The sequence below is a fragment of the Erpetoichthys calabaricus genome, chromosome 11, assembly GCF_900747795.2.
Source record: "Erpetoichthys calabaricus chromosome 11, fErpCal1.3, whole genome shotgun sequence".
Classification (NCBI taxonomy): Eukaryota; Metazoa; Chordata; class Cladistia; order Polypteriformes; family Polypteridae; genus Erpetoichthys; species Erpetoichthys calabaricus.
In genome coordinates, this window is record NC_041404.2 from 48,403,861 (window position 1) to 48,428,509 (window position 24,649).

Sequence of the window (24,649 nt, forward strand, 5' to 3'; positions counted from 1 at the left end):
TCTAAGTGTTTACTTAGGTAATGAGTTTATTTTGTACAGTGTGTGACTGTTGAATTGATACTTAATTGTATTTATTAAGCATATACTGCATTGTAGAAATTTGCACTCTAATTGATATATTTCTTCTGCTGTGGACCTTGAACGTGTGTTTTACACTCACTTGTACATCCGTATCAAGTGATGTGACAATGAAGTGACTTGACTTGACCGTTGCGTCATGAGCTGTAGGCACAGGTACAATTGAAATGAAGTAAACAGTGTGGGGTCCCCAGAGCCGAACACTTTCATATTATGCAATAATCCGCAAAAGTGTTGTTTCTGCACCAGCTGATTCAATGCCACCTGGCACTCCATTGAGCTGCTTACATTCCACGGAGGATAAAGTGCGACCAATCACAAGGCCCTAATGAAAGGGGCCAAGGGATTACTGTATCAGGAAAAGCTTTCTGAAACAAGACAGTGTGGCACTCGAGGAGGAAGGGTTTGCAGAATATTGGACTATTTTTCTTGTTGATGTACTTGAGGGAGAGCTGTTGCTAAGGAGCACACCGCCGATGAAAAGAGCCTCGGCCTGGCTATGGCGCCAGAGAGTGGCAACGTGCTGCAAGTCGGTCAGACAAAGCAAGCAAGTGAGCATTTCTGACTATTCTGTACATGTGACAACAGTGACTAACATGTCAAACATTTATATAAACAAGAGCATGCCAAATATTAGGGAGAAAAAAGTTCTATCTATCTATCTATCTATCTATCTATCTATCTATCTATCTATCTATCTATCTATCTATCTATCTATCTATCTATCTATCTATCTATCTATCTATCTATCTATCTATCTATCTATCTATCGTGCCTTTCCTGGTTTTAGGAACATCCCTATCTCTCTGTTTACATTGTAATTGATACTGTTCATATAGTTGTTTTTTTCAGTCTGTTATATAGTGCCTTTCCTATCTATCTATCTATCTATCTATCTATCTATCTATCTATCTATCTATCTATCTATCTATCTATTATCCAACCTGTTATATCCCAACTATAGGGTCATGGGGGTCTGCTGGAGCCAATCCCAGGCAACACAGGGTGCAAGGCAGGAAACAAACCCCGGGCAGGGCGCCAGCCCACCGCAGATCAATCTATCTATCTATCTATTTATCTAAATAATAAATAATAAATAAACACTAAATAGTATCATCTCCAGACAGAGGAGCAGCTTCAGCGACAGACTGCTGTCAATGTCCTGCTCCACTGACAGACTGAGGAGATCGTTCCTCCCCCAAACTATGCGACTCTTCAATTCCACCCGGGGAGGTAAACGTTAACATTTAACATTATACAAAGTTATTGTCTGTTTTTCACCTGCATTATTATCAATCTTTAATTTAATATTATTTATTGTATCAGTATGCTGCTGCTGGAGAATGTGAATTTCCCATTGGGATTAATAAAGTATCTATCTATCTATCTATCTATCTATCTATCTATCTATCTATCTATCTATCTATCTATCTATCTATCTATCTATCTATCTATCTATCTATCTATCTATCTATATTATATAGTGCCTTTCATATCTATCTATCTATCTATCTATCTATCTATCTATCTATCTATCTATCTATCTATCTATCTATCTATCTATCTATCTATCTATATTATATAGTGCCTTTCATATCTATCTATCTATCTATCTATCTATCTATCTATCTATCTATCTATCTATCTATCTATCTATCTATCTATCTATCAGGTCTAGCAAAAATTGAGAGAATTGAAAAGAGGAACACAATAATGATGACGTTCATCACTCAGTAGAACAATTAGTGACTATGAAGACAATGTAGAAAATATTTTTTAAATAATGAATAAAGCATTAGGTCCTTCTTGTAGTTCAAGCACTATGGAGTTAATAAGTAAGTACTTTCTATTTTTATATAGTGCCCAGCTCTCCCTCAATTTAGCTAATGTCACAAATGTATGCATAGGTGTCTCCTCCCAAGCTCTGATAAGGAAAGCGCTACTGTCCTGTCTGAACCTTGACTTTCCATCCGCAGCCAGATGATGCCTGACATGAGAATGAAAAAAAAGTTGGGATTGTTATAGTCCATAATTCATTTCCCTTAACGGAAAGAAACCTGTTCGGAATACAGAGCTCTCTCTTATTCAGTCATGGATTCAGTACTGAATGTCATCTTACAGTCTTTGATCCTCTTAGATATCAAAATAAGGTTTAAGGGATGAGACTGCTGAGGTCAAGGAGGAAATTATGTCACAGGTCTTCATCTCCCAGTCTTCGGTGAAAAAGGGGAGAAGGAACCAAGAAACTGCATCTTCCTACTCTCCAACTCCATTGTGGTTACCTCTGTATAGCCTTGAAAATGCTTCTTATGTGTGTGTGTAGAATTATCTCTTCTTGAATGTCTGTGGTGTCTTTCATGTCTGTCTATCTATCTATCTATCTATCTATCTATCTATCTATCTATCTATCTATCTATCTATCTATCTATCTATCTATCTATCTATCTATCTATCTATCTATCTATCACAAGAAATACAAGGGTCTCCTGAGGAAATTTAAGGAAGTCGTACCTTCCTCACAACTCTCTCCTTTGTATCCCAAAGTGCAGGTGCAGGTGCCATCATTGCAGGAGCCATGTCCTCCGCAGTTGGGGTCAATACACTGGTTGAGAGGAACATCACATTCTGGTCCCTTCCAGCCGCTGTAACAGATACAAGCTCCTTTGGAGTACTGACCATTACCACTACACAGGACGGGGCAGGCAGCTGAAAAAAATAAAAATAAAAATAACCATTATCTTAGTTTATGGTTCAGTTTGCATTTTCAAGAATGATGCCAAACATCAGAATTAAGACAATCTGGAGAAGATAATACAGGTTTTTTCATTTTTCTTGGAGGAAACCTGGTACAATAGAGAACATTCAATATAATAAATTGTTACTTGTGTCAATCTTCCAAATTTCAAGTAAACAACTAAAAATAATATAACATTTCCCAACTAAATTAGAAATACAAGATGGGGGGAACAGTAAGCAAAAGGAAGCAAACTCTGAAAAGGATTTAAGGGTTTATGCTGTCGCAACTCTGCCATCAGAGGTTCTCAGACTCTGTCCTGGAAAGCCACTGCGGCTGCAGATTTTTATTCCAATCAGATTCACAATTGGTGATAATAACTGATCTCATTTAATCAGCTGGTCTTTTTCTCTTATTCTGCATTCAAAAAAGAACAGCAGAATGATTTTTATATTTTTAATGCTTTCTGAAATATTTCTTTATTTGCAACAGCTTTAAATTGTTAACTCTCTTTTGTTGTTTTTCTACTACTCTGTCCATTTTCTGTGTAGTTTGCTCCCTTCGTTATATTCTAGTATTGACAATTAACAACACGCAGTGCAGACGGCTTAGCTATTAGCTAAACAAACAGGCTTGATGGACTGATTGGTCTCCTCGTTTGTCACATTTCATGTTCAGACGCACGGGCAAACCACAACAACATCAACAACGTGTTTCTTGTCAAGCCCAAAATCACACCTCGGTGGGCTTTAACAGGTGCAGTTTTTTTTGCCAACCCACCCCTCCAAGCCACTAACCCAGGCCTTGGGGCCTTGACTCTGTACTAAGACAAATAAAATCTCACAAAACAAAACCCTTGTAGTAGGAAAAGAAAAAATTGGAAGAAATCTTGGGAAAGGGACCCCCCCCCCCCCCACCACCCTCCAGGTAGGTTGGGTGTGCAGTAGGTGTCAAAAATGGGGTGAATACAACAACAACACAGAGAACGGAACACAAGTAACCCTATTCACAGAACTGGATGGCCAGTCTATCATGGCCACCTCAGAAATAACATTAAATGTCAGACCCACTAAGTAATGGATTAAATAACCAGAGCAGGTGGAAAAGAAGAATGAAAAATTGGAACAAAAATATTGTTAACAAGTAAAAAAAAAAACTATTTTATCCCCATATAACTGGTTAGTAAAACTTTTATAAAAATTTACCAAACTAAGTTTGTCAATTTCTATATTGACCCCAAAACACCAAAACTGGGGAATATTGGCTTACTTAACTAGGCTAGGAGTCCAAACCAAAAACAGAAGTTGGTTGGAAGAAAAACCTGCAGCCACAGGGGGTCCCCACTGATCTAAGCAATGAGCAGAAGAGACTAAAAAGGCAAATAAAATATTAGGCTATATGATAAAAACTGTTGAATTTAAATTGAAGGACGTTATGCTCCTGCGGTGGGCTGGCGCCCTGCCCGGGGTTTGATTCCTGCCTTGTGCCCCGTGTTGACTGGGATTGGCTCCAGCAGACCCCCATGACCCTGTAGTTGGGATATAGCGGGTTGGATAATGGATGGATGGACGTTATGCTCAGGCTATATAGTGCACTTGTCAGACCACATCTGGAGTCCTATGTGGAGTTCTGGTCACCACCGCACAAGAAAGAGAAAGCAGCTCTTGAAGCTGTGCAGAGGAGAGCAACCAAGTGCATCATGGGACTTAAGGACATGTCATACTGTGACAAACTCACAGAATTAAACTTCTTTATTCTCGAGCAGAGGAGGCTGTGCAGAGACCTCATCCAGGTCTTCAAAACAGCAACATTCTTTCAGTTTAACAGTGAATTGGATACTTGAGGACATTGGTGGAAATTCAGAGTGAAGCCAGAAATCATGCGGGGTATCTGGAACAAACTAGTGAGACATGGAGTTGGAGCAGAAATCTTAACAACCTTTAAGAAGTGTCTGGATGAGATGTTAGGTCAGCTTAGCCGTTAACTAAACAAGTGGGCTTTATGGACTGAATGGTCTCCTTCATTTGTCAAACTTCTTCTTTGTTCTTATGTTTAACACCTAGGTGACTTTTCCCTTGGCCAAGACAGAAAACAAGGTGTGCAACCTCACAGGACTAGCTCAGCATTGGCATCAGCCCACCTGGCACGTCTTTGGAAGATGTGGGATAAAAACTGGAGTACCCAGAGGAAAATCCACACAGAGGAGGAGAAGTGTAAACTCCAAATGGACAACAACCAGTTGTGGGACTCAAAACCTGGATGCTGGGCCTATGAGGCTGCAGAACTGCCCACTGTACCACTGTGCCACTCTATCCTTGAAAATAATAATTTGAAATTTTAAAAAGATACACAAACAGAGAACAAGTATGATTTAAACCAAATAAAGGTTCTGTTTAATGGTCTGTTATTCAATCCAGAACTTACTGTATGCAACTGCTTATTGCTTGGTGTGTACAAAGACGAGACTTCATCATAATTAAATTCTCTCTAGTTTACTTATACAATAATTTGAGAGGAGCTGCAAATAAAAAATTAGTTTGTTGCTGTAATTTTTGATTCTTCGTTTTTTCCACAGATCACTCTGAATTGCAAATCCAATCACAGAGGCTCAGTGCTTACCAGGACAAATGCGAAAATATATACAGAAATGGTTACGGAGGGAAAAAAAGAAGTAAAAAATAAGAACAGAAAACTAAAGGGACATCCGTTGTCATGCCAAATGATCGATTCATATTATAAATGAGGTACTTTGGTACAAAACAAAGTCAGCACGGCCTCAACAGAATAAACTTCACAGGGCACACTTGTGCATACTTGGCTCATTCAGAGCCGCTAATCAATCTAAAAACATGTCTTCTCAAGGGAATACCCAGAAACATGAGGTGAGAAGACATGCACCGAGCAAATGTTCAGGACCACTAGGCTCATACCAGGCAGGGCCTCCTTTGGCACTCATAACAGCCTCAGTTCTCTGTGGCATGTAATCCACACGATGTTGAACACATTCCTTTGAGATCGAGGTCCATGTTGACGTGACTGCATCACGTAACGTCTGCAGACTGGTCAGCCACTTCATTCATCCTTCCAATCTGCAGTTTTTCAGCATCATTAAAGGTGGTCTGCTGCATTCAGATCTGGTGACTGGGAATGGCACTGAAGAACACTGAGGTCACTGTCATGTCCATGAAACCAGTTTGAGATGAATTTTGCTTTGTGGTGCATTATCCATCCATCCATTTTCCAACCCACTGAATCCGAACACAGGGTCACGGAGGTCTGCTAGAGCCAATCCCAGCCAACAAAGGACACAAGACAGGAACCAATCTTGGGCAGGGTGCCAACCCACCGCAGTTGTGGTGCATTATCAGTGTTGGAATCAGCCATTAGAAGATGGCCATGAAGGGACGCGCACGGTCAGCAAAAATACTCAAATAGGTCTTAGCATTCAAGTGATGACTGTTTGATATTAATGCATCCAAAGTGTGCCAAGAAGACATTCCCCACATCATTACATCCCTAACACCAGCCTGGACTGTTGATACAAGGCGGGTTGGGTGCACAGAATGATGCTGTTGGCACCAAATTTTGAACCTATCATCTGTGTGTCTCAGCAGAAATTCAGTCTCCAGTTCTTCAACTCTCCAGTTTTGGTGATCCTGTGCCCACTACAGCCTCAGGTTTGTGTTCTTAGCTGACAGGAGTGGAACCCGACTTGATCTTCTGCTATTGTAGCCCATCTGCCTCAAGGTTTGACGTGTTGTGCATTCTGAGATGCTTTTCTGATCACCACAGTTATACAGAGTGGTGATCCGAATTAGTTTAGTCTTCTGTCAGCCAGTCAGGCCATTCTCCTCTGACCTCTCCCTGATCCATCAATAAAGTGTCTCCGTCCACAGAACTGCTGCTCAATGGATATTTTTTGTTTTTCGCAAATTTAGTCACCATGTATGGCCTTAGTTTTTTTACATTTGTTTAAAATAATGTGATTTTCCAGTGAAACACATAACATAAAATACATCCATTAATTCCATCCATATTCCAACCCGCTGAATCCGAACACAGGGTCATGGGGGTCTGCTGGAGCCAATCCCAGCCAACACAGGGCACAAGGCAGGAACCAATCCCAGGCAGGGTGCCAACCCACCGCAGGACACACACAAACACACCCACCCACCAAGCACACACTAGGGCCAATTTAGAATCGCCAAAACATAAAATACAGAGAGGTGGAATTTGTTATTAACTTAGAGGCAAAACAAGATGGAATTTTGAACGTCTTCTTCCTGAAAGAGTCAACTCCTAATGATAAGGAATAAGGCTAGGGATCTGCTCCAGCAATCAGAAGGTTGCCAGTTTGAATCCCGTAAATGCCTGAAGTGATTCCACACCGTTAGTCCCTTGCGCAAGGCACATAGCCCACAAATGCTTTGTCCAGGGTATGACGTTAACCTGCAACCAGTTCCTCCAACTTGCAGGGAAAACTGAGGTGTTGGTGGCAGGACTGTACAAAAATCTCAACTGTTCCACTCCATTCAAACTAGCGTGGTACTGAGGTGTTACACGGCCGGCTACACTCGGCTCCTAATTTGGCATCCTGAGGTGGTTCATCGTGTGGTGGGTAATGTGTCAGTGCCTGCTCCTAACATCTCTCTCTAATAATAATAATAATAATATTAACAATAATATTTCTTTACATTTTCTCAAAGTGCTTACTTACTGCTCAAAAATCTACTGACAATTTACCTGACTAAAATTAAAATGAATGACAATGTCTTGGGCCTATTAATTTTGGTACACAGTTTAGTTTAATGACTAAAGCACTGGCCTTAACACCCCGTGGTTACAGACTTGCACCTTCCACCTGTCGCGTCACGTTGTGTAGCCATAAGTAGATAGATAGATAGATAGATAGATAGATAGATAGATAGATAGATAGATAGATAGATAGATAGATAGATAGATAGTGTAAAAACATAAAATGATGTAATTGAACAAAATGTATGTGTGTACAGAAAATAGGACAGAATGATGAAACTTGTTTGTGTTTTGCGTACGTGACAAGAAGCATGTATACTTTCTGGAAGTTTTCTTTTGATGATGTGTGTGACAAGAAAATATACCTTTAGGGTAATGACTTTACAAAATTGGAAAAATACAATGAGTCAGGACGCTATTTTTTGCTTACGTGGTCAACGATCAGGAGATTAGAAAGGTATAAAAGAGTAAGGACATCTGCGCTCGAGGCAGATGAAGCGCGGTGTCCTATGACTGTGTTTCTCTGTCATTTTACCCTAGTCTGGTATGTATCAATAAAAGGTTTTTACTAATTTTAATTTTCTTCTCTGTCTTCAGTCACAAAAAGTGTCCACAGTTTTTGGCGCCCGGACGTGGGGCAAGAGACGGCCGGTCGACTCCTCCAGCGAGACCATTTCAGTGATCCGTCTTACCAGCGGACTGCCGTCAACTTGAGTACTCCGGCAGCAGAGCATGCAGCTCCGGCAAAAGTTAGGACTGCCCTGTCCTGAAACAGTTCTTGCGTGAGGAGTCCCTGGTCTCCTCTTTGCTACATCCACAGTGACTGAACGGATTTCCAGACAGAGCTTGCACACTTCCAGACTGGGGTAAGCACCGGGGGATTTCCGAACATTTTTTTATTTTCTAAATAACGGGAGGGCGAGTTTCCTGTTGACCGTCTAGTCATACTCATATCTCAACGGGTTGCTTAAGGTGATGGAGACTTGACCCAAGGAACCGAATCGGACACGAAGTCACCTGAGCTGGAATCCGGGGATGTGAGCGGACAGGCTAACGGGACGAGTAACGGGGTGGTATGGAAATATAAACCAAAAAGAGCACAGATTGCAGGATTGCTGTTAGGACGGAATGATATGTAGCGCTATGGAAGATATGTAGCGCTATGGAAAATAAATAAATCTACATACGGAATAAGCAACAATACCGTGTTCTCCTGGGAACTGGGACAGGACCGATAGTTAGGTGTCTCCCCTTGGGACTAAAGAAGGGAACAGTAAGGGAATAGTGAGTGGCACACTTAATACCCTCGCTGATTCATACGTACAAGGGATTAGGCGAATCAGTATATAGTTGGAAAATTAAATACAGACTATGTAGCGCTATGGAAGATATGTAGCGCTATGGAAAAATAGTTGGAAAATTAAATACAGAACCCGGGAGAGCAAGGGGACATAATGGGAACTTATAACAGTAAGCCTGTTAATCGCCGCACAGGGGGACCGAAATCATTAATGCTGGAAGAATTATTTTCGGAGGATCAACAGACGCCCCGTAAAAATGGGTCTCCTAGAAAATTAATAGAAAAGAAGACAGGTTTAGATTTCAAGAAGGCATGTAAGAAACGGAATAGACAGAGTGGTGGGCGTTGGCCGATAGAGGGGACAGGAGATGTAAGTGAAATACAGGAAGTCAGGAAGATCCTGTGTAGGAATAAGCAGGGTTGTTATAATAGTGGACCGTATCGAATGGATATGTTCGATAGATGGGAATTAGTAATAAAAGACAGAAATTTAGAAGCAGTACAGAAACAGAATGAATTGTTGCGGGCAAATGAGGGAAAGGCTAAAAAGGAGAAAGAGGAATTACTAATTACATTACAGAAAGTTCAGATAGGCACTGAACCACAGGCAGATGGGAGGAAAAGGAAGAATAATCCAAATAAAGACCCCCTTTATCCTATTATTTTTTCCCCTCCTCAGTACCAACCTCAGGCACCTCCATTATCCCCTCCTCTATCCCCATTCCGACTGCCCCCCCCCTGCACTACAACTAGCAGAAGTTTCCCCTGATGATCCCCCAGGCACAGATCACTATGACCCCTCTACCCATCGTGATGACCCACCCTGTACTAGACAAACCCCCGTCTCCAAATGCACTCGAAGTCAAACCTCCACTCACAAACCAGCTCCAACTTTTTTCTCTTCTGATCCTTCACCTTTACTTACTTGCCCTTTAATAGAAGTTCCCAATCCCCATTATAACCCTGCCCATCCAGCTGGACCCCAAAATCCCACAACAGTTATGATAAATCGGAATTGGGACATCCAAGAACTAAAAGATGTCGTGAATGCACTTCCAGATCCAAAGGAAGTAGGAGGACTAAAATTTGTTGAACAACTTGATCAGTTAGATAGCATGTATAAGCCTAATGCTGCTGAATGGACTCAGGTACTTCGTCGAAAGCTTGGGACCACATGGGCCACTGTTAGCAGGGGTGTCCGCAATGACGTTCCATGGGTATGGAACCCAGCTTTAACTCGAGGACAGGGGATAGGTGGAGAAGGCGAATTTAACCCACAATGGGAGGCGTTGAGACAAAATATTGCAGAAAAATATAAAAAAAAGGAACGGACTGGTCCCTTATTTTCTGCTGCAAAACAAAAGAGAGACGAAACGGTTGATGAATGGGCACATAGGATTCAAGACCTGATGGCTAATCACTCGGGCTTGGGAAATGCTGATGACCGCACCCGAGCTGCAGTTCCACCTTTTGTTTCCGGTTTGCGCCTTGATATACAAAACAAGGTCCGCACTTCCTGTATTGAGTGGGAAAGTGCCACGTTTGATGAAGTCAAACGACATGCTGAACATGCCGAAAAACAAACTAAGCAGAAGGAATCGGACTCTCATGCCAAATTATTGGCAGCACAGATGAACTATTATACCAGGAATGCTCCTGACCAAGGTCGAGGATATGGCTTTAGAGGAAGGGGACGAGGACGAGGAAGAGGACGAGGTGGTTTTAGAGCTCCTCCTGTTGACCACACTAAGAATCCTTTTATTCCCTCTCCCTTAAATTCCAATGCTAATTCCTTCTCTTGCTACGCCTGTGGTGAAACTGGACATTTTCGTCGGGAGTGCCCTCACAGACAGCAACAGCCCCCACCTCCCCTAATTCCACCTGTTTTTTCTGACACCCCTGACCAACAATACTGGCCATAGGAAAACGCTGGGACCTCCAGCCACTCTTTTCAACTACCTTTGCTCACCCATAATTCAGAGACTGATCCTTTACTGACATTGTTCGTTGATGGCACTGAGACTGTTTTCTTAATCGACACTGGTGCCACTCGCTCGCTGGCAAAGGTCCCTGCCTCGAACGAAACTGTTACTGTGCTTACTGCTTCTGGACAACCTCACCTTCTTCAAGTATCAAAACCTCTTCAAGTCCAGTCACGTCCTGGCGGACATACCTTGTTCAACCCCAAAAGTTGTTGTGTCAAATTACCCCTTACCCCAAACCCTCTTTTGCAGCATGGAGATATTTCCCCACACACCATTCTCCTCAAAGCCCTACACTCTTTTTCCCCTTGTCTTTTTCCCAATTTACAGGCCCCTGACATTTTACACTGTACTGCCCAATACTTCCCTATAGAAGTAGACACCCCCTGGCTAGAATCTTTCCTTACTTATAGTATTTGCCCCGAAACCCACAAAGGCAGCTGCTTCTGTTCATCTTACATGCTCACAGCACATATATTATCTTGGCGGCACAGTGCCTCATATTTCCTTAGCAAAATCACGCACTGTTAAATGGGGGGAAATAGGACCATGGGTAGAAAAATGCCTTGAAAGAACAGACTGGTTACAAGTTACTCCAGGTATTTTTGATACTCCTGACCGTTTAATAACTAAAGTGGTGTTTCAAACTGATTTTTTAGTACATCGCGCTTTGTGCCGTCCTTCCTCTTTTGCTTGTTCATTACAAACCACTTTCCCTTCTTGGCTCTCTATGCTCCCTGATTCACTATGGTCCCAGGGAAAGAATGATTATGGAAGGATAGCCCATTGTGAGCCTCTGGTGATCCACCCGAAATCCTCCTTCCGCCCGCACCGTGCCCAATATCCTCTGTCTCCCGAAGCAGAGGCTGGCATCTCCGCCGTACATCCCGATCTCGTCAAACGCGGTACCTCCGTTGGACATGGACCATCATGCCTCAGGGATACAGAGAAGCCCCTTGTGTTTATGGACAAGCTCTTGCCCAAAATTTAGAAGGCTTTTGGCCGGAAATAGGTAGTACATTGATACAGTATGTAGATGGAAATGATATGTAGCGCTACGGAAGAAAATTGTACAATAGATACTCAGAAATTGTTGCTGTTTCTGGGGGAAAATGGCCATAAAGTTTCTAAAAGTTAAGCTGCAGCTAAATATCTAGGTCATGACATTACGTATGGAACAAGAGCTCTCTCTAGCGATCGCATTACAGCCATCCAAAATCTTCCTAGACCGGTCACAAAACAACAGGTTATGTCTGTTTTAGGTATTCTGGGCTACTGCAGACAGTGGGTTCTAAATTTTACTGAAAGAGCACAGCCGTTGCAACAATTGGCTAATACTCCTGGCATCCTCATTTCTGGCCAGATCCAATGGAATGAACTGGCTGAGAAGGCAACTGCTCTTCTATCTGCGCCCGCGCTAGGTTTGCCTGATCATTCTCGTCCATTCACTTTGTTCGTGGACGAAAAGCAGGGATTTATGAATGCAGTACTGACGCAACAACATGGAGATAAACAAAGACCGGTGACTTATTTTTCTAAAAAACTGGATCCAGTGGCCGCAGCACTTCCTCCGTGTCTTCGTGCTGTGGCTGCAACAACAGAAGCTGTATTAGCAAGCACGGATGTAGTTCTCATGAGCCCCCCTAACAGTTAAAGTGCCTCACGCTGTACATTCTATCCTAGTACAAGCCAAAACTTCACATCTCAACTAGTTACGCAGTGGTCCAAGGGGACCGCCTGCTGGAAGCAAATCGAATTTCATCAAGCTTAAGTGCACAAGCAGCTGAACTCGTAGCACTCACTCGAGCATGTCAGCTGTCCGAAGGGAAGATCGTAACAATTTATACGGATTCCAGGTATGCTTTTGGAGTCTGCCATGATCATGGAGCACTATGGAAACTAAGGGGATTTAAGACCAGTACTGGCAAACCCATCCAACATCAGAAATTGATCGAATCCCTTTTAGAAGCTATAACCAAACCATCGAAGCTAGCGATTGTTAAATGATAGCTCACACAGGAAAACAGGATCCTGTTAGCAAAGGAAATGAATTAGCTGACCACTTTGCTAAAGAGGCTGCATATAATAACACACCAATTTCTTTATTCCAACAGAGAAATGACCAGGACCCTGATAATCAAATTATTTCTTTACAGAGTGCAGCCACGGATATCGAAAGGAGAAAATGGTCCAAAGAAGGGTCCCTCTCTGATGGAGTCTGGACTCATAAACACACTAACAAACCTTTTCTCCCAAAAGCCTCTTTCCCAGGAATGGCAAAAATCGCCCATGGCCTCGATCACGCAGGTAGAGATGCCATGGTTCGAGATGTTGAAAAACATTGGGAAGCTGTAGGTTTCTCTACATATGCAGAGCAATTTTGCAGATGCTGTGCAATATGTCAAAAGTTTAATGTGGGAAAAGGTACCCAGGTAAGTCCCGCCGTTACCCCTAATCCAATGGGTCCGTTTGAACACCTCCAAATGGATTTCATTGAACTAACCCCGTCTAAAGGGTACCGATATTGTCTTGTGATTGTCGATGTGTTCTCCCGATGGGTAGAGGCTTTCCCTTCAAAACACAACGATGCCAAAACAGTAGCTAAAGCACTAATTAAAGAGATTATTCCAAGATGGGGTATCCCTCAAAAGTTACAAACAGATAATGGCACTCTAAAAGCTAAACTCGCAAAAATTTGTGAACAAACTAAATTATCATGGCCGGATGCACTACCCTTAGCTTTAATGGGACTAAGGGGACGGACACACCGACAACTGGGACTATCGCCGTTTGAGATTCTGACCGGACGTCCCATGCCCGTTGGCACGGTTGTAGGAAATGTGAATTTGCATACTGTGGACAATGATCTTCTCTCTAGTCTTGCAGGTTTGCGAACCTCGTTGAAGGAAATCCACCAGCAGGTTAATCAAGCCTGGAGGACCAGTCCCCTTTCCAAGGATTTACCAATTTCCTTGGGCACCTGGATCCTGGTTCGAGATACTCGGAGGAAACACTGGCATCAGCCTAGGTGGAGAGGACCATTCCAAATTCTTCTATCCACACCACACGCCGTGAAAGTTGAAGGACTGCCTGCCTGGATTCACGCCTCACATTGCAAGAGATGGCACCCTTGATTGCTGTGCTACTATGCTTTTCTTTTCCCTTGTCTACTGCCCTGGTCACTTTGACTTTCCCGTTAGGAATTACCACATCAGTGCAGTTTGATTTCTGCTCTATTATCAACTGTGGGACTGGTCGACAAGCCCAGTGGACCGGGTCTGACAAATACGTGTGTATGAGGGGAAGTAACTGCGACAACTGGCAATGGGTTTTTGCTAACACTGGAACTGAGGACTGGGGTTATCAACCTTTTGAGGCCCAAAAATACGGTTTGAAAAATCGGTTTTCTATCATAAAAGGACATGCCTCTCATGAATGTGCTGACAACCATTGTAACCCCTTGATCATTACTTTGAAGAACCCCTCTTTACATGACTCAGGAATATATGTATTGGGGGCATATGTATCTGGAACAGACCCTTTAGGGAGATTTCTAATTAAGATTGACAATCCTGTTACTAACACCCCTCATTCTCTTGCACACACACCCATCTCCCCAACTTTTGACTACTTCCAAGAAACCCCTCTCTGGTTCAAAGTGTTCTAATCTATCTATTCTTTTTCCCCCCACCCGTCACATGGCTACCCCTATGTTTCAAACTCACGCAGGAAATTATACATGTTTCAAATCTAATGGAACGACATGGGTAGGAGAATTACCATTTTCTTTCTGTTCTCAAACTTTTCAGGTCAACTTTTCTCTGAACACCGTTCTGTCTTCCTTTCTTCTCTCCCAAACCACTCCTAGATCAGATATTAGGTGTCTGTGCTATGTTTGGTGATGCTTGTTGTACATATATTCCAAATAATACCGCGCCAGATGGATCAATAACTCGTACATTGGCAGGCCTCACTGCTCTCTCTAAAGAACTTTCCACTAATTCTGGCATTACAAATCCCTGGGATCAGTGGTTTGCATCCTCCTTCGGATCCTGGGGACAATGGATAAGATCTGTTTTCATTTCTTTGGTTGTGACATTTTGCCTCCTCCTCCTGGTTGGTTGTTGTATTATCCCTTTGTTTCGCTATATAATATCTAAGTACTTTACCGCCTCTATGGAAAGGGCATATATGCTACATGAGGAGCGCATGTCTCGTGTAGCTTCTTCCATTTTCTCCTCCCCATCCCCTTTCTCCCCCCCCTTCCCCTTCATCAACCATTTCAAGATAGAATTATATTGCCCACATCATTTTGTTCAAAAAGGGAGGAGTGTAAAAACATAAAATGATGTAATTGAACAAAATGTATGTGTGTACAGAAAATAGGACAGAATGATGAAACTTGTTTGTGTTTTGCGTACGTGACAAGAAGCATGTATACTTTCTGGAAGTTTTCTTTTGATGATGTGTGTGACAAGAAAATATACCTTTAGGGTAATGACTTTACAAAATTGGAAAAATACAATGAGTCAGGACGCTATTTTTTGCTTACGTGGTCAACGATCAGGAGATTAGAAAGGTATAAAAGAGTAAGGACATCTGCGCTCGAGGCAGATGAAGCGCGGTGTCCTATGACTGTGTTTCTCTGTCATTTTACCCTAGTCTGGTATGTATCAATAAAAGGTTTTTACTAATTTTAATTTTCTTCTCTGTCTTCAGTCACAAAAAGTGTCCACAATAGATAGATAGATAGATAGATAGATAGATAGATAGATAGATAGATAGATAGATAGATAGATAGATAGATAGATAGATAGATAGATAGATAGATAGATAGATAGATAGATAGATAGATACTTTATTAATCCCAAGGGGAAATTCACATACTCCAGCAGCAGCATACTGATACAAAAAACAATATTAAATTAAAGATTGATAATAATGCAGGTAAAAACAGACAACAACTTTGTATGATGTTAACGTTTACCTCCCCCGGGTGAAATTGAAGAGTCGCATAGTTTGGGGGAGGAACGATCTCCTCAGTCTGTCAGTGGAGCAGGACGGTGACAGCAGTCTGTCGCTGAAGCTGCTCCTCTGTCTGGAGATGATCCTGTTCAGTGGATGCAGTGGATTCTCCATGATTGATAGGAGTCTGCTCAGCGCTTGTCGCTCTGCCACAGATGTCAAACTGTCCAGCTCCGTGCTTACAATAGAGCCTGCCTTCCTCACCAGTTTTTCCATGTGTGAAGCGTCCCTCTTCTTAATGCTGTCTCCCCAGCACACCACCATGTAGAAGAGGGCGCTCGCCACAACCGCCTGATAGAACATCTGCAGCATCTTATTGCAGATGTTGAAGGACGCCAGCCTTCTAAGGAAGTATAGTCAGCTCTGTCCATTCTTACACAGAGCATCAGTATTGGCAGTCCAGTCCAATTTATCATCCAGCTGCACTCTTGGGTATTTATAGGTCTGCACCATCTGCACACAGTCACCTCTAATGATCACGGGGTCCATGAGGGGTCTGGTCCTCCTAAAATCCGCCACCAACTCCTTGGTTTTGTTGGTGTTCAGTTGTAGGTGGTTTGAGTCGCACCATTTAACAAAGTCCTTGATGAGGTCCCTATACTCCTCCTCCTGCCCACTCCTGATGCAGCCCACGATAGCAGTGTTGTCAGCAAACGTTTGCACGTGGCAGGACTCTGAGTTGTATTGGAAGTCCGATATATATAGGCTGAACAGGACCGGAGATAGTACAGTCCCCTGCGGCGCTCCTGTGTTGCTGACCACAATGTCAGACCTGCAGTTCCCAAGACGCACATACTGAGGTCATACTAAGTCACTTTCTTAGCGTATTTACGCACACACTCACAGATCCATAAGCAGTTACAAAGCATCATAATCTTATAAGTCATCTTGGATAACCCCATTAGGTGAGTATCTCTATATATAATCTTCATTTGGATCTTGATCTTTGTTTGTCCGCGAATTAATGAGAAGAAGAAGCACTAGATGGCAGTAGAGAGACAGCTAAAACATAGGCATTGCGTTAAGAATCTCCTCCAGGCTTATACTACTGAAGACTGTAGTACTCCAGTCACACCTCAAAACACAGACATTCAAACTAAACAAATTGTTGTGCTTTAAATTAACTAATCTCTATATATAATCTTCATTTGGATCTTGATCTTTGTTTGTCCGCGAATTCCACGCATGCGTAGACCACCTTCCAATTTAGTACGTTGTTGTTTCTCACGGATGTCAACAATGTGCCGGAATAACGAAAGGGGTGGTGGACAGTGTTACCCTGGTTAGCTCCTGAGGCCTGGTTAGAGAATGAGATTGCCAAAGATAAAAGGTACGTGCCTACGTAACATATGAATGAAAGAAAGACAGTGGGTAAAACGAATGACAACGTAACAGCACGTTCCAGAAATTATTATTGTTATGTTGTAGCCGGTGAGTGCTGCGCATCTCACAGTTGTACCGTGGCTTGCTCACATGTCAGTGAAGTGATCCCTATTTATGCTTTAAAGAGCCTGGATACCTCTGTGTCCCCCTTTTATAACCATTGCTCCGTGTATATTGCCTTACTCTTTGGATTGCCACAAAGCAACCTGCGAGATTGGAGAAAGGTTGAGAAGAGATTGTGAGAGGAAACGACAGCGTCGTGAAAATGAGACGGACTGTGAATGGAGAGAAGCAGAAATGCTCCTCCACCACCACATAATTACTATTCGGACAGTGATTCCGAGTAGGCCGTTCCTATCAAATCAATGTCCAAGGGTTTTGTTTTGTAATTTTGTTTCCCTTATAAAAAATCATAATGCTGTGCGACGAAGGGCCCAGATCACGACTGGCAGCCGCGTTTAAACAGGGAGCCCTTCACAGACAACTTTAACATGCGCAACGTAGTTGGGCGCACATGGCTAGTACAATAATAATCTTATGCAGTGCATGTCCACCCACACACACGCATTCCGAGTCGGACTTACTTTGATGTGCTGTAAATTTAAGCTTGTGACCCTCCAAGTTTCATTCTATCTTATATTTTCACTTCCTACATACATTTATTTACAACAAAGCTAATTTTTCACATACAGTATTCACTTAATCTTTTTATGTCATTTAGGCCCATTAACATTGTGTGTATAATATGCTTCATTGTTCTTATGGTTACCAATGTGTATTATGAACTAAGAAAGAATAACAAGAAAACGCAGTATAACGTGTAAAACAATTAACTCCGGCATCAGCCATAGGACTTATGAAGACATGACAGTAATGGGTAGAAAAAAAAAAGTTGCAAACAGTAAAGGGCAGTTAGGAAGAAATATTGCTAAACAAGACAAAAGTCGACAGAAGAAGTTCTTTCAACATTTTTATAATAAAAGAATTGTGAAGGAGGAGGTCAAGTAAAGAATGTAAATGTACAGAAATGCTCTAAATGAATATTCTTCCAATGCATTTATCTATGATGATGGTGATTATCTCTTACAGTGCCGGTTGAAGCCCATTTGGAGCCCTTGGTGTGCGGATGATTAGCACACCTCAGTGTCCTATAAGAGGACTGTTGACCGGGAGGGATACACTCTGTCGCTTACATAAACAGCACCCTTCTGTGTACATACCTCAGAATTTACAGAGCACGAGCCCCTTAGCTTTCATTTGCTTGGTTTTTTTGGTATTTGGTACACTGTATTAACTCTTTAACAGAGTTTTCAGAAAAGTACGCAAAGCAACGGTTTCACACAGAAATCAACGTAAAATATCTGCTTCTGCGTGCTGTGGCCGCCAGTTCACCAGGTATGCACGTCAGGCTGGGTGCCAGGCCGTCTTTGCACAGTTGGGTATTAGCGTTTGCAGTGCATCACAATCTGATTTGTACCTTTTGTCATCGTAAGTGACGTAAGTGACGGTCCTCTCAGGTGAATGATGCCATAGATGCGTCAGCTACACGAACCCGTTCAGCACCACTGATCCACTGATGCCGGTACCTCACATTCATTTACAATCACTTGTATCAAAATCAGAGTCCAATTCAGTGATAAAACGTCATCCACGGAGTGTCTCGCTTTACGCATTCGCCTCGTTCTCTCGCCAGATGTCGATGCCATTTGTGCGGTTTACTCCTCACTACTCATGCGGGCGCAGGGAATCTCGGTCAAAACAATGAAGTTCACTTTCCTTCTAGCGACTAAACTTCCAACTGAAACATAACGGCGGGTTTTGTCGCCGTTTACAGTTGATGATCACCGTCAACCCCTCCCTTTGACAAAAGTCGACATCCGCCCTGAAAGAGTTAATCCCCGAGAGGAAACTGTGTTCTTGCATGACCTTTGGGGGTCACAGTAGATGGTCAGCCATTGTAGATCACTCCTGGTTAAGAGCTCAACAGAGTGGGATCCCTTCTGGGTGTAACAGGATTGGAACCATCAGCCTTCCAGACACCAACAAAGCTCCTTAGCCATAGAGGCACTACTCATAAACAGATTACCAGAAACAGTTCTACTAGACTTCGATGACTGGGGGTGTCCTCCTCGGTGTCCGGAGAGTGGGCCCCTTCAGTTACATAATTGGTGTCCCTACGTGTACATGTGTAACCAGAATTGAAAAACAACTGTGTGATAATTCTGATTTGTTAGGCTAACTGAGTTAGCATACAGGCAGCTGATGTGGAGTTGGGATCTTGGACCTTTAAAACCCTGCTGACCCATCACTTTCAGGCAGTGGCCATGAGTGATTACAGCAGGTGCACAGATAGGAAAAAAGATGATACTTGGGTCTTAGAAGAGCACAGTGCATATGCAAAACAAACGCAGAGGATAGTTACCCATCCCTAGCAAGTTTCATAAAAAGCTCACCGAACATGCAAAATGAGTGAGTATTTACAATGGTCAGGGACCGTCTAGAAGCCATAGGCCACCTGCTAGGAGAATGGCTCCTGCACTCCACCGAACTGGACATCCCATCATCAGCATTCCCCACTGAAGAACTGAGCGATGACTGTGTTACTGTAATGGCTTCTCTTCGGCCTGGATGTATGTGTATGGACCGGAAGGAGCAAGCCTGGTCAGGACAGTACCTCCCCCGGAATGTTAGATGGCATCCTGGGTTGCAGTGGTGCCTAGGACTCCCGCAGGGCATCATGGGAATTGGAGTCCTGTTGCAGTCCTGTTAGGATCCATGGGTGTCACCAGGGGGCGCTGTAGCTGCTGCTACAGAGACCACAACCAGAGGTGCTTCCAGGGCCTTTATAAAAGGAGCCACTACTCCGGAAGCCAGAGTCAGAAGGTTGGAGACAAAGTTTGCCGAGGAGGAGTGGAGGAGAAAGATACAGTGCATCCGGAAAGTATTCACAGCGCATCACTTTTTCCACATTTTGTTATGTTACAGCCTTATTCCAAAATGGATTAAATTCATTTTTTTCCTCAGAATTCTACACACAACACCCCATAATGACAACGTGAAAAAAGTTTACTTGAGGTTTTTGCAAATTTATTAAAAATAAAAAAACTGAGAAATCCCATGTACATAAGTATTCACAGCCTTTGCTCAATACTTTGTCGATGTCCCTTTGGCAGCAATTACAGCCTCAAGTCTTTTTGAATATGATGCCACAAGCTTGGCACATCTATCCTTGGCCAGTTTGGCCCATTCCTCTTTGCAGCACCTCTCAAGCTTCATCAGGTTGGATGGGAAGCGTCGGTGCACAGCCATTTTAAGATCTCTCCAGAGATGTTCAAGTCTGGGCTCTGGCTGGGCCACTCAAGGACATTCACAGAGTTGTCCTGAAGCCACTCCTTTGATATCTTGGCTGTGTGCTTAGGGTCGTTGTCCTGCTGAAAGATGAACTGACGCCCCAGTCTGAGGTCAAGAGCGCTCTGGAGCAGGTTTTCATCCAGGATGTCTCTGTACATTGCTGCAGTCATCTTTCCCTTTATCCTGACTAGTCTCCCAGTCCCTGCCGCTGAAAAACATCTGCACGGCATGATGCTGCCACCACCATGCTTCACTGTAGGGATGGTGCCAGGTTTCCTCCAAACAGGACGCCTGGCATTCACACCAAAGAGTTCAATCTTTGTCTCATCTGACCAGAGAATTTTCTTTCTCATGGTCTGAGAGTCCTTCAGGTGCCTTTTGGCAAACTCCAGGCGGGCTGCCATGTGTCTTTTACTAAGGAGTGGCTTCTGTCTGGCCACTCTACCATACAGGCCTGATTGGTGGATTGCTGCAGAGATGGTTGTCTTTCTGGAAGGTTCTCCTCTCTCCACAGAGGTACTGAGACGCGGAGACCAGCTTCCCCAAAGAGGTGGGATTAGTGTTTGTTGTTGTGCAAGTGTTCACTCTGAGGATGTCAGATTTGCGATTAAGAATCTTGGCCCGGTAAAGTGTCAGTCGTTGAAGGGGTTTTCCTAAATATACGGATTTTCATGATATTACAATAGGATGACTTTTAAAAGTAGATTTATTTTCGCGCACATAAAATCCGTGGCTGGGGAGACGCCACACATACAATAATCAAGTCCACGCCAGCACAGATTGAAATACTTGCTGGGGAACTGCACAGTACTTGCTGGAGAGACGACACAGGCACGATTATCAGCTGCATGCCACACTTTATGCACTACTGTTCTAGCGCCCGCTGTTATAACGGGCTTAATGTCTAATATACATATTTGGTAGAGACCAAAAGAAACTGCCAGAGATCCAAAGCAGACCACCTCATCTGTTCAACATGGTGTTATATCTTGGGCATGTATGGCTGCCACAGGTCCTGGCACACCTCACTTCATTGATGAATCAATGAATTCTGAGGGTAGAGAAACGTCTGATCTACTCAAGTTCTAGTAAAGGCCTCCAAACTCAATGGATGGCACTTCATCCTACAACATGATAATGAGCCAAACAGACTGCTGAGGCAACACAGGAGTTTATCAAAGCTGGAAAATGGGAAATTCTGGAATGGCAAAGCCAATCACCTGATTTAAATCCAAATACCTTCCATATCCATCCATCCATCCATCCATCCATCCATCCATCCATCCATCCATCCATCCATCCATCCATCCATCCTCTTCCGCTTATCCGAGGTCGGGTCGCGGGGGCAGCAGCCTGAGCAGAGATGCCCAGACTTCCCTCTCCCCGGCCACTTCTTCTAGCTCTTCCGGGAGAATCCCGAGGCGTTCCCAGGCCAGCCGGGAGACATAGTCCCTCCAGCGTGTCCTGGGTTTTCCCCGGGGCCTCCTCCCGGTTGGACGTGCCCGGAACACCTCACCAGGGAAGCGTCCCGGAGGCATCCTGATTAGATGCCCAAACTACCTCATCTGACTCCTCTCGATGTGGAGGAGCAGAGGCTCTACTCTGAGCCCCTCCCGGATGACTGAGCTTCTCACCCTATCACCTTCCATATGCAGAAGAGAAAGCACCTGAAACAAGCAGGAGCTGAAGATGGCCACATTAGAGTCTTTGCAGAGCCTCACCAGAAAAGGCCCTTGGCACCTGATGATGTCTGTGAATTGCAGACTTCAAGCAGTCATTGCATGTGAGGGATAAGCGACAAAGAACTAAATATGACAACGGCTTTAACAGACCTGCCATTGCTGTGTCCAAACATCATGGTGACCTGAAATGGGGGGACCGTTTGGAAAAAGTGTTGCTGTGACCAAAATGCCTGCAAATCTTGTTAAATGAAAGTCTACAGTGTGCATTTTATTTACAATGTCTGAATTGTTAGATTTGTAATTTTAAACTGTGGAGCAGAGGGACAAATCAAGGAAAAAATGAGTCTTTGTCTCAGACATTATGGAGGGCACTGTATAAGAACATCCATCCATCCATTTTCCAACCCGCTATATCCTAACTACAGGGTCACGGGGGTCTGCTGGAGCCAATCCCAGCCAATACAGGGCGCAAGGCAGGAAACAAACCCCGGGCAGGGCGCCAGCCCACCGCAGGGTATGTATAAGAACAATAAGGATAAATTATTTTTTTTTTATATCTGGACCAGTTTATTCAGCAAGCACTAAAGGATTCACCGACTTAAAATGCTTAAAGATGTTAGGAGCTACAACATGGTCATTGTCCTAAATTGTGGTCCTCTTTTTCTTTGTTTTATGCACAGATGATGTATTGCAGAGGATATAAAGTGATCATCACTTGCCCGGCTCGGTCTCAATCAGACATTTCCCTTTCCAATGACACAGAAGAGTGCATTTCACAAATCTCAGATACGATTCCCCAGATGCGTCCCTCACTTGGGCTCTTTATGAAGAAACCAAATGCCTCATAAGAAAACCTTGGCCTGTTTCTAGGCAGACTTGTTTAGTAGTGCATGTAATTGTCGCAGCGGCCAGCGTAGCACAGCTTATCTAATCCTGCGTAACACAGTGGAAATATCTTTGCAGCTTGGGCCTTGCTTTATTACACCATGTGTTCTCCGCCGCCGTTTCCACTGAAAACCACTCAGAGATGCACTGGGGCTTGAACATGACATGGTCGCCTTTGAATTTCTTTATGCTAAAGTCACAATAAAGTTTGCCAGCTGTCAGAGTTTGTGTAAACTTGGAACTTTGAAAGTGAACAAGTTTACCGTCTTCTGTGAACTGTAAGTTTTATATTCATAAGCACATTTTTCTATATATTATATACACACATACACACACACACATTCAGCCAAAGGGGTTACTAAGAAAGAGAAAGGCCACGGATGACACAAGCCACTATGGCAGTGCAGAAGAAAGGCATCACCGGGGTGCTGTATGTCCAGTATGTGCACTGGGTACAGTGAAAGGGAAACAGAGATAAAATAGAGAAGTATGGTGCCAATATTATCTACCAAATATATATATCCTCTTTAATAAAACCCCTGCGTGCGTCCAGTGTCTGTATGTGTGTGTCTTCTGGTGAAGTGCGCATGCGCGGGGCACGGTGCGATGCTTCAAAGCAGGTGCTTCAAAGGCCGCCTGACGCGTCACACAAGACAGAGAGGGCGGGACCTATAAAATATTGCGCGGCAGATCCAATCGGATTTCGGTAAATGAGGTAACACCTAAAACATAAGGCACGAAAAATCCAATCGGGTACTGAGACACGGAGACCAGCTTCCCCAAAGAGGTGGGATTAGTGTCCGCCTGATGCGTCACGCAAGAAAGAGAGGGCGGGACCTATAAAGTTGCGATGCTTCAAAGCAGATGCTTCAAAGGTCGCCTGACGCGTCACACAAGACAGAGAGGGCGGGACCTATAAAATATTGCGCGGCAGATCCAATCGGATTTCGGTAAATGAGGTAACACCTAAAACATAAGGCACGAAAAATCCAATCGGGTACTGAGACGCGGAGACCAGCTTCCCCAAAGAGGTAGGATTAGTGTCCGCCTGATGCATCACACAAGACAGAAAGGGCGGGACCTATAAAATATTGCGCGGCAGATCCAATCCGATTTCGGTAAATGAAGTAAGACCTAAAACATAAGACACGAAAAATCCAATCGGGTACTGAGACGCGGAGACCAGCTTCCCCAAAGAGGTGGGATTAGTGTTTGTTGTTGTGCAAGTGTTCACTCTGAGGATGTCAGATTTGCGATTAAGAATCTTGGCCCGGTAAAGTGTCAGTCGTTGAAGGGGTTTTCCTAAATATACGGATTTTCATGATATTACAATAGGATGACTTTTAAAAGTAGATTTATTTTCGCGCACATAAAATCCGTGGCTGGGGAGACGCCACACATACAATAATCAAGTCCACGCCAGCACAGATTGAAATACTTGCTGGGGAACTGCACAGTACTTGCTGGAGAGACG

The 24,649-nt window shown here is 43.5% G+C and overlaps 1 protein-coding gene across 5 annotated transcripts in view; it reads right to left on the reverse strand.

Annotated features, from left to right (window-relative positions):
• Window positions 1–24,649, reverse strand: part of tenm2b (teneurin transmembrane protein 2b) — a 1,820,998-nt gene that overhangs the window by 280,292 nt on the left and 1,516,057 nt on the right. For all 5 annotated transcript variants that reach the window (XM_051934201.1, XM_051934200.1, XM_051934199.1 and 2 more), the window contains one exon: window positions 2,590–2,784. In XM_051934201.1, coding sequence (XP_051790161.1) covers window positions 2,590–2,784 — 195 coding nt within the window. The remainder of the gene's footprint in view (window positions 1–2,589; window positions 2,785–24,649) is intronic.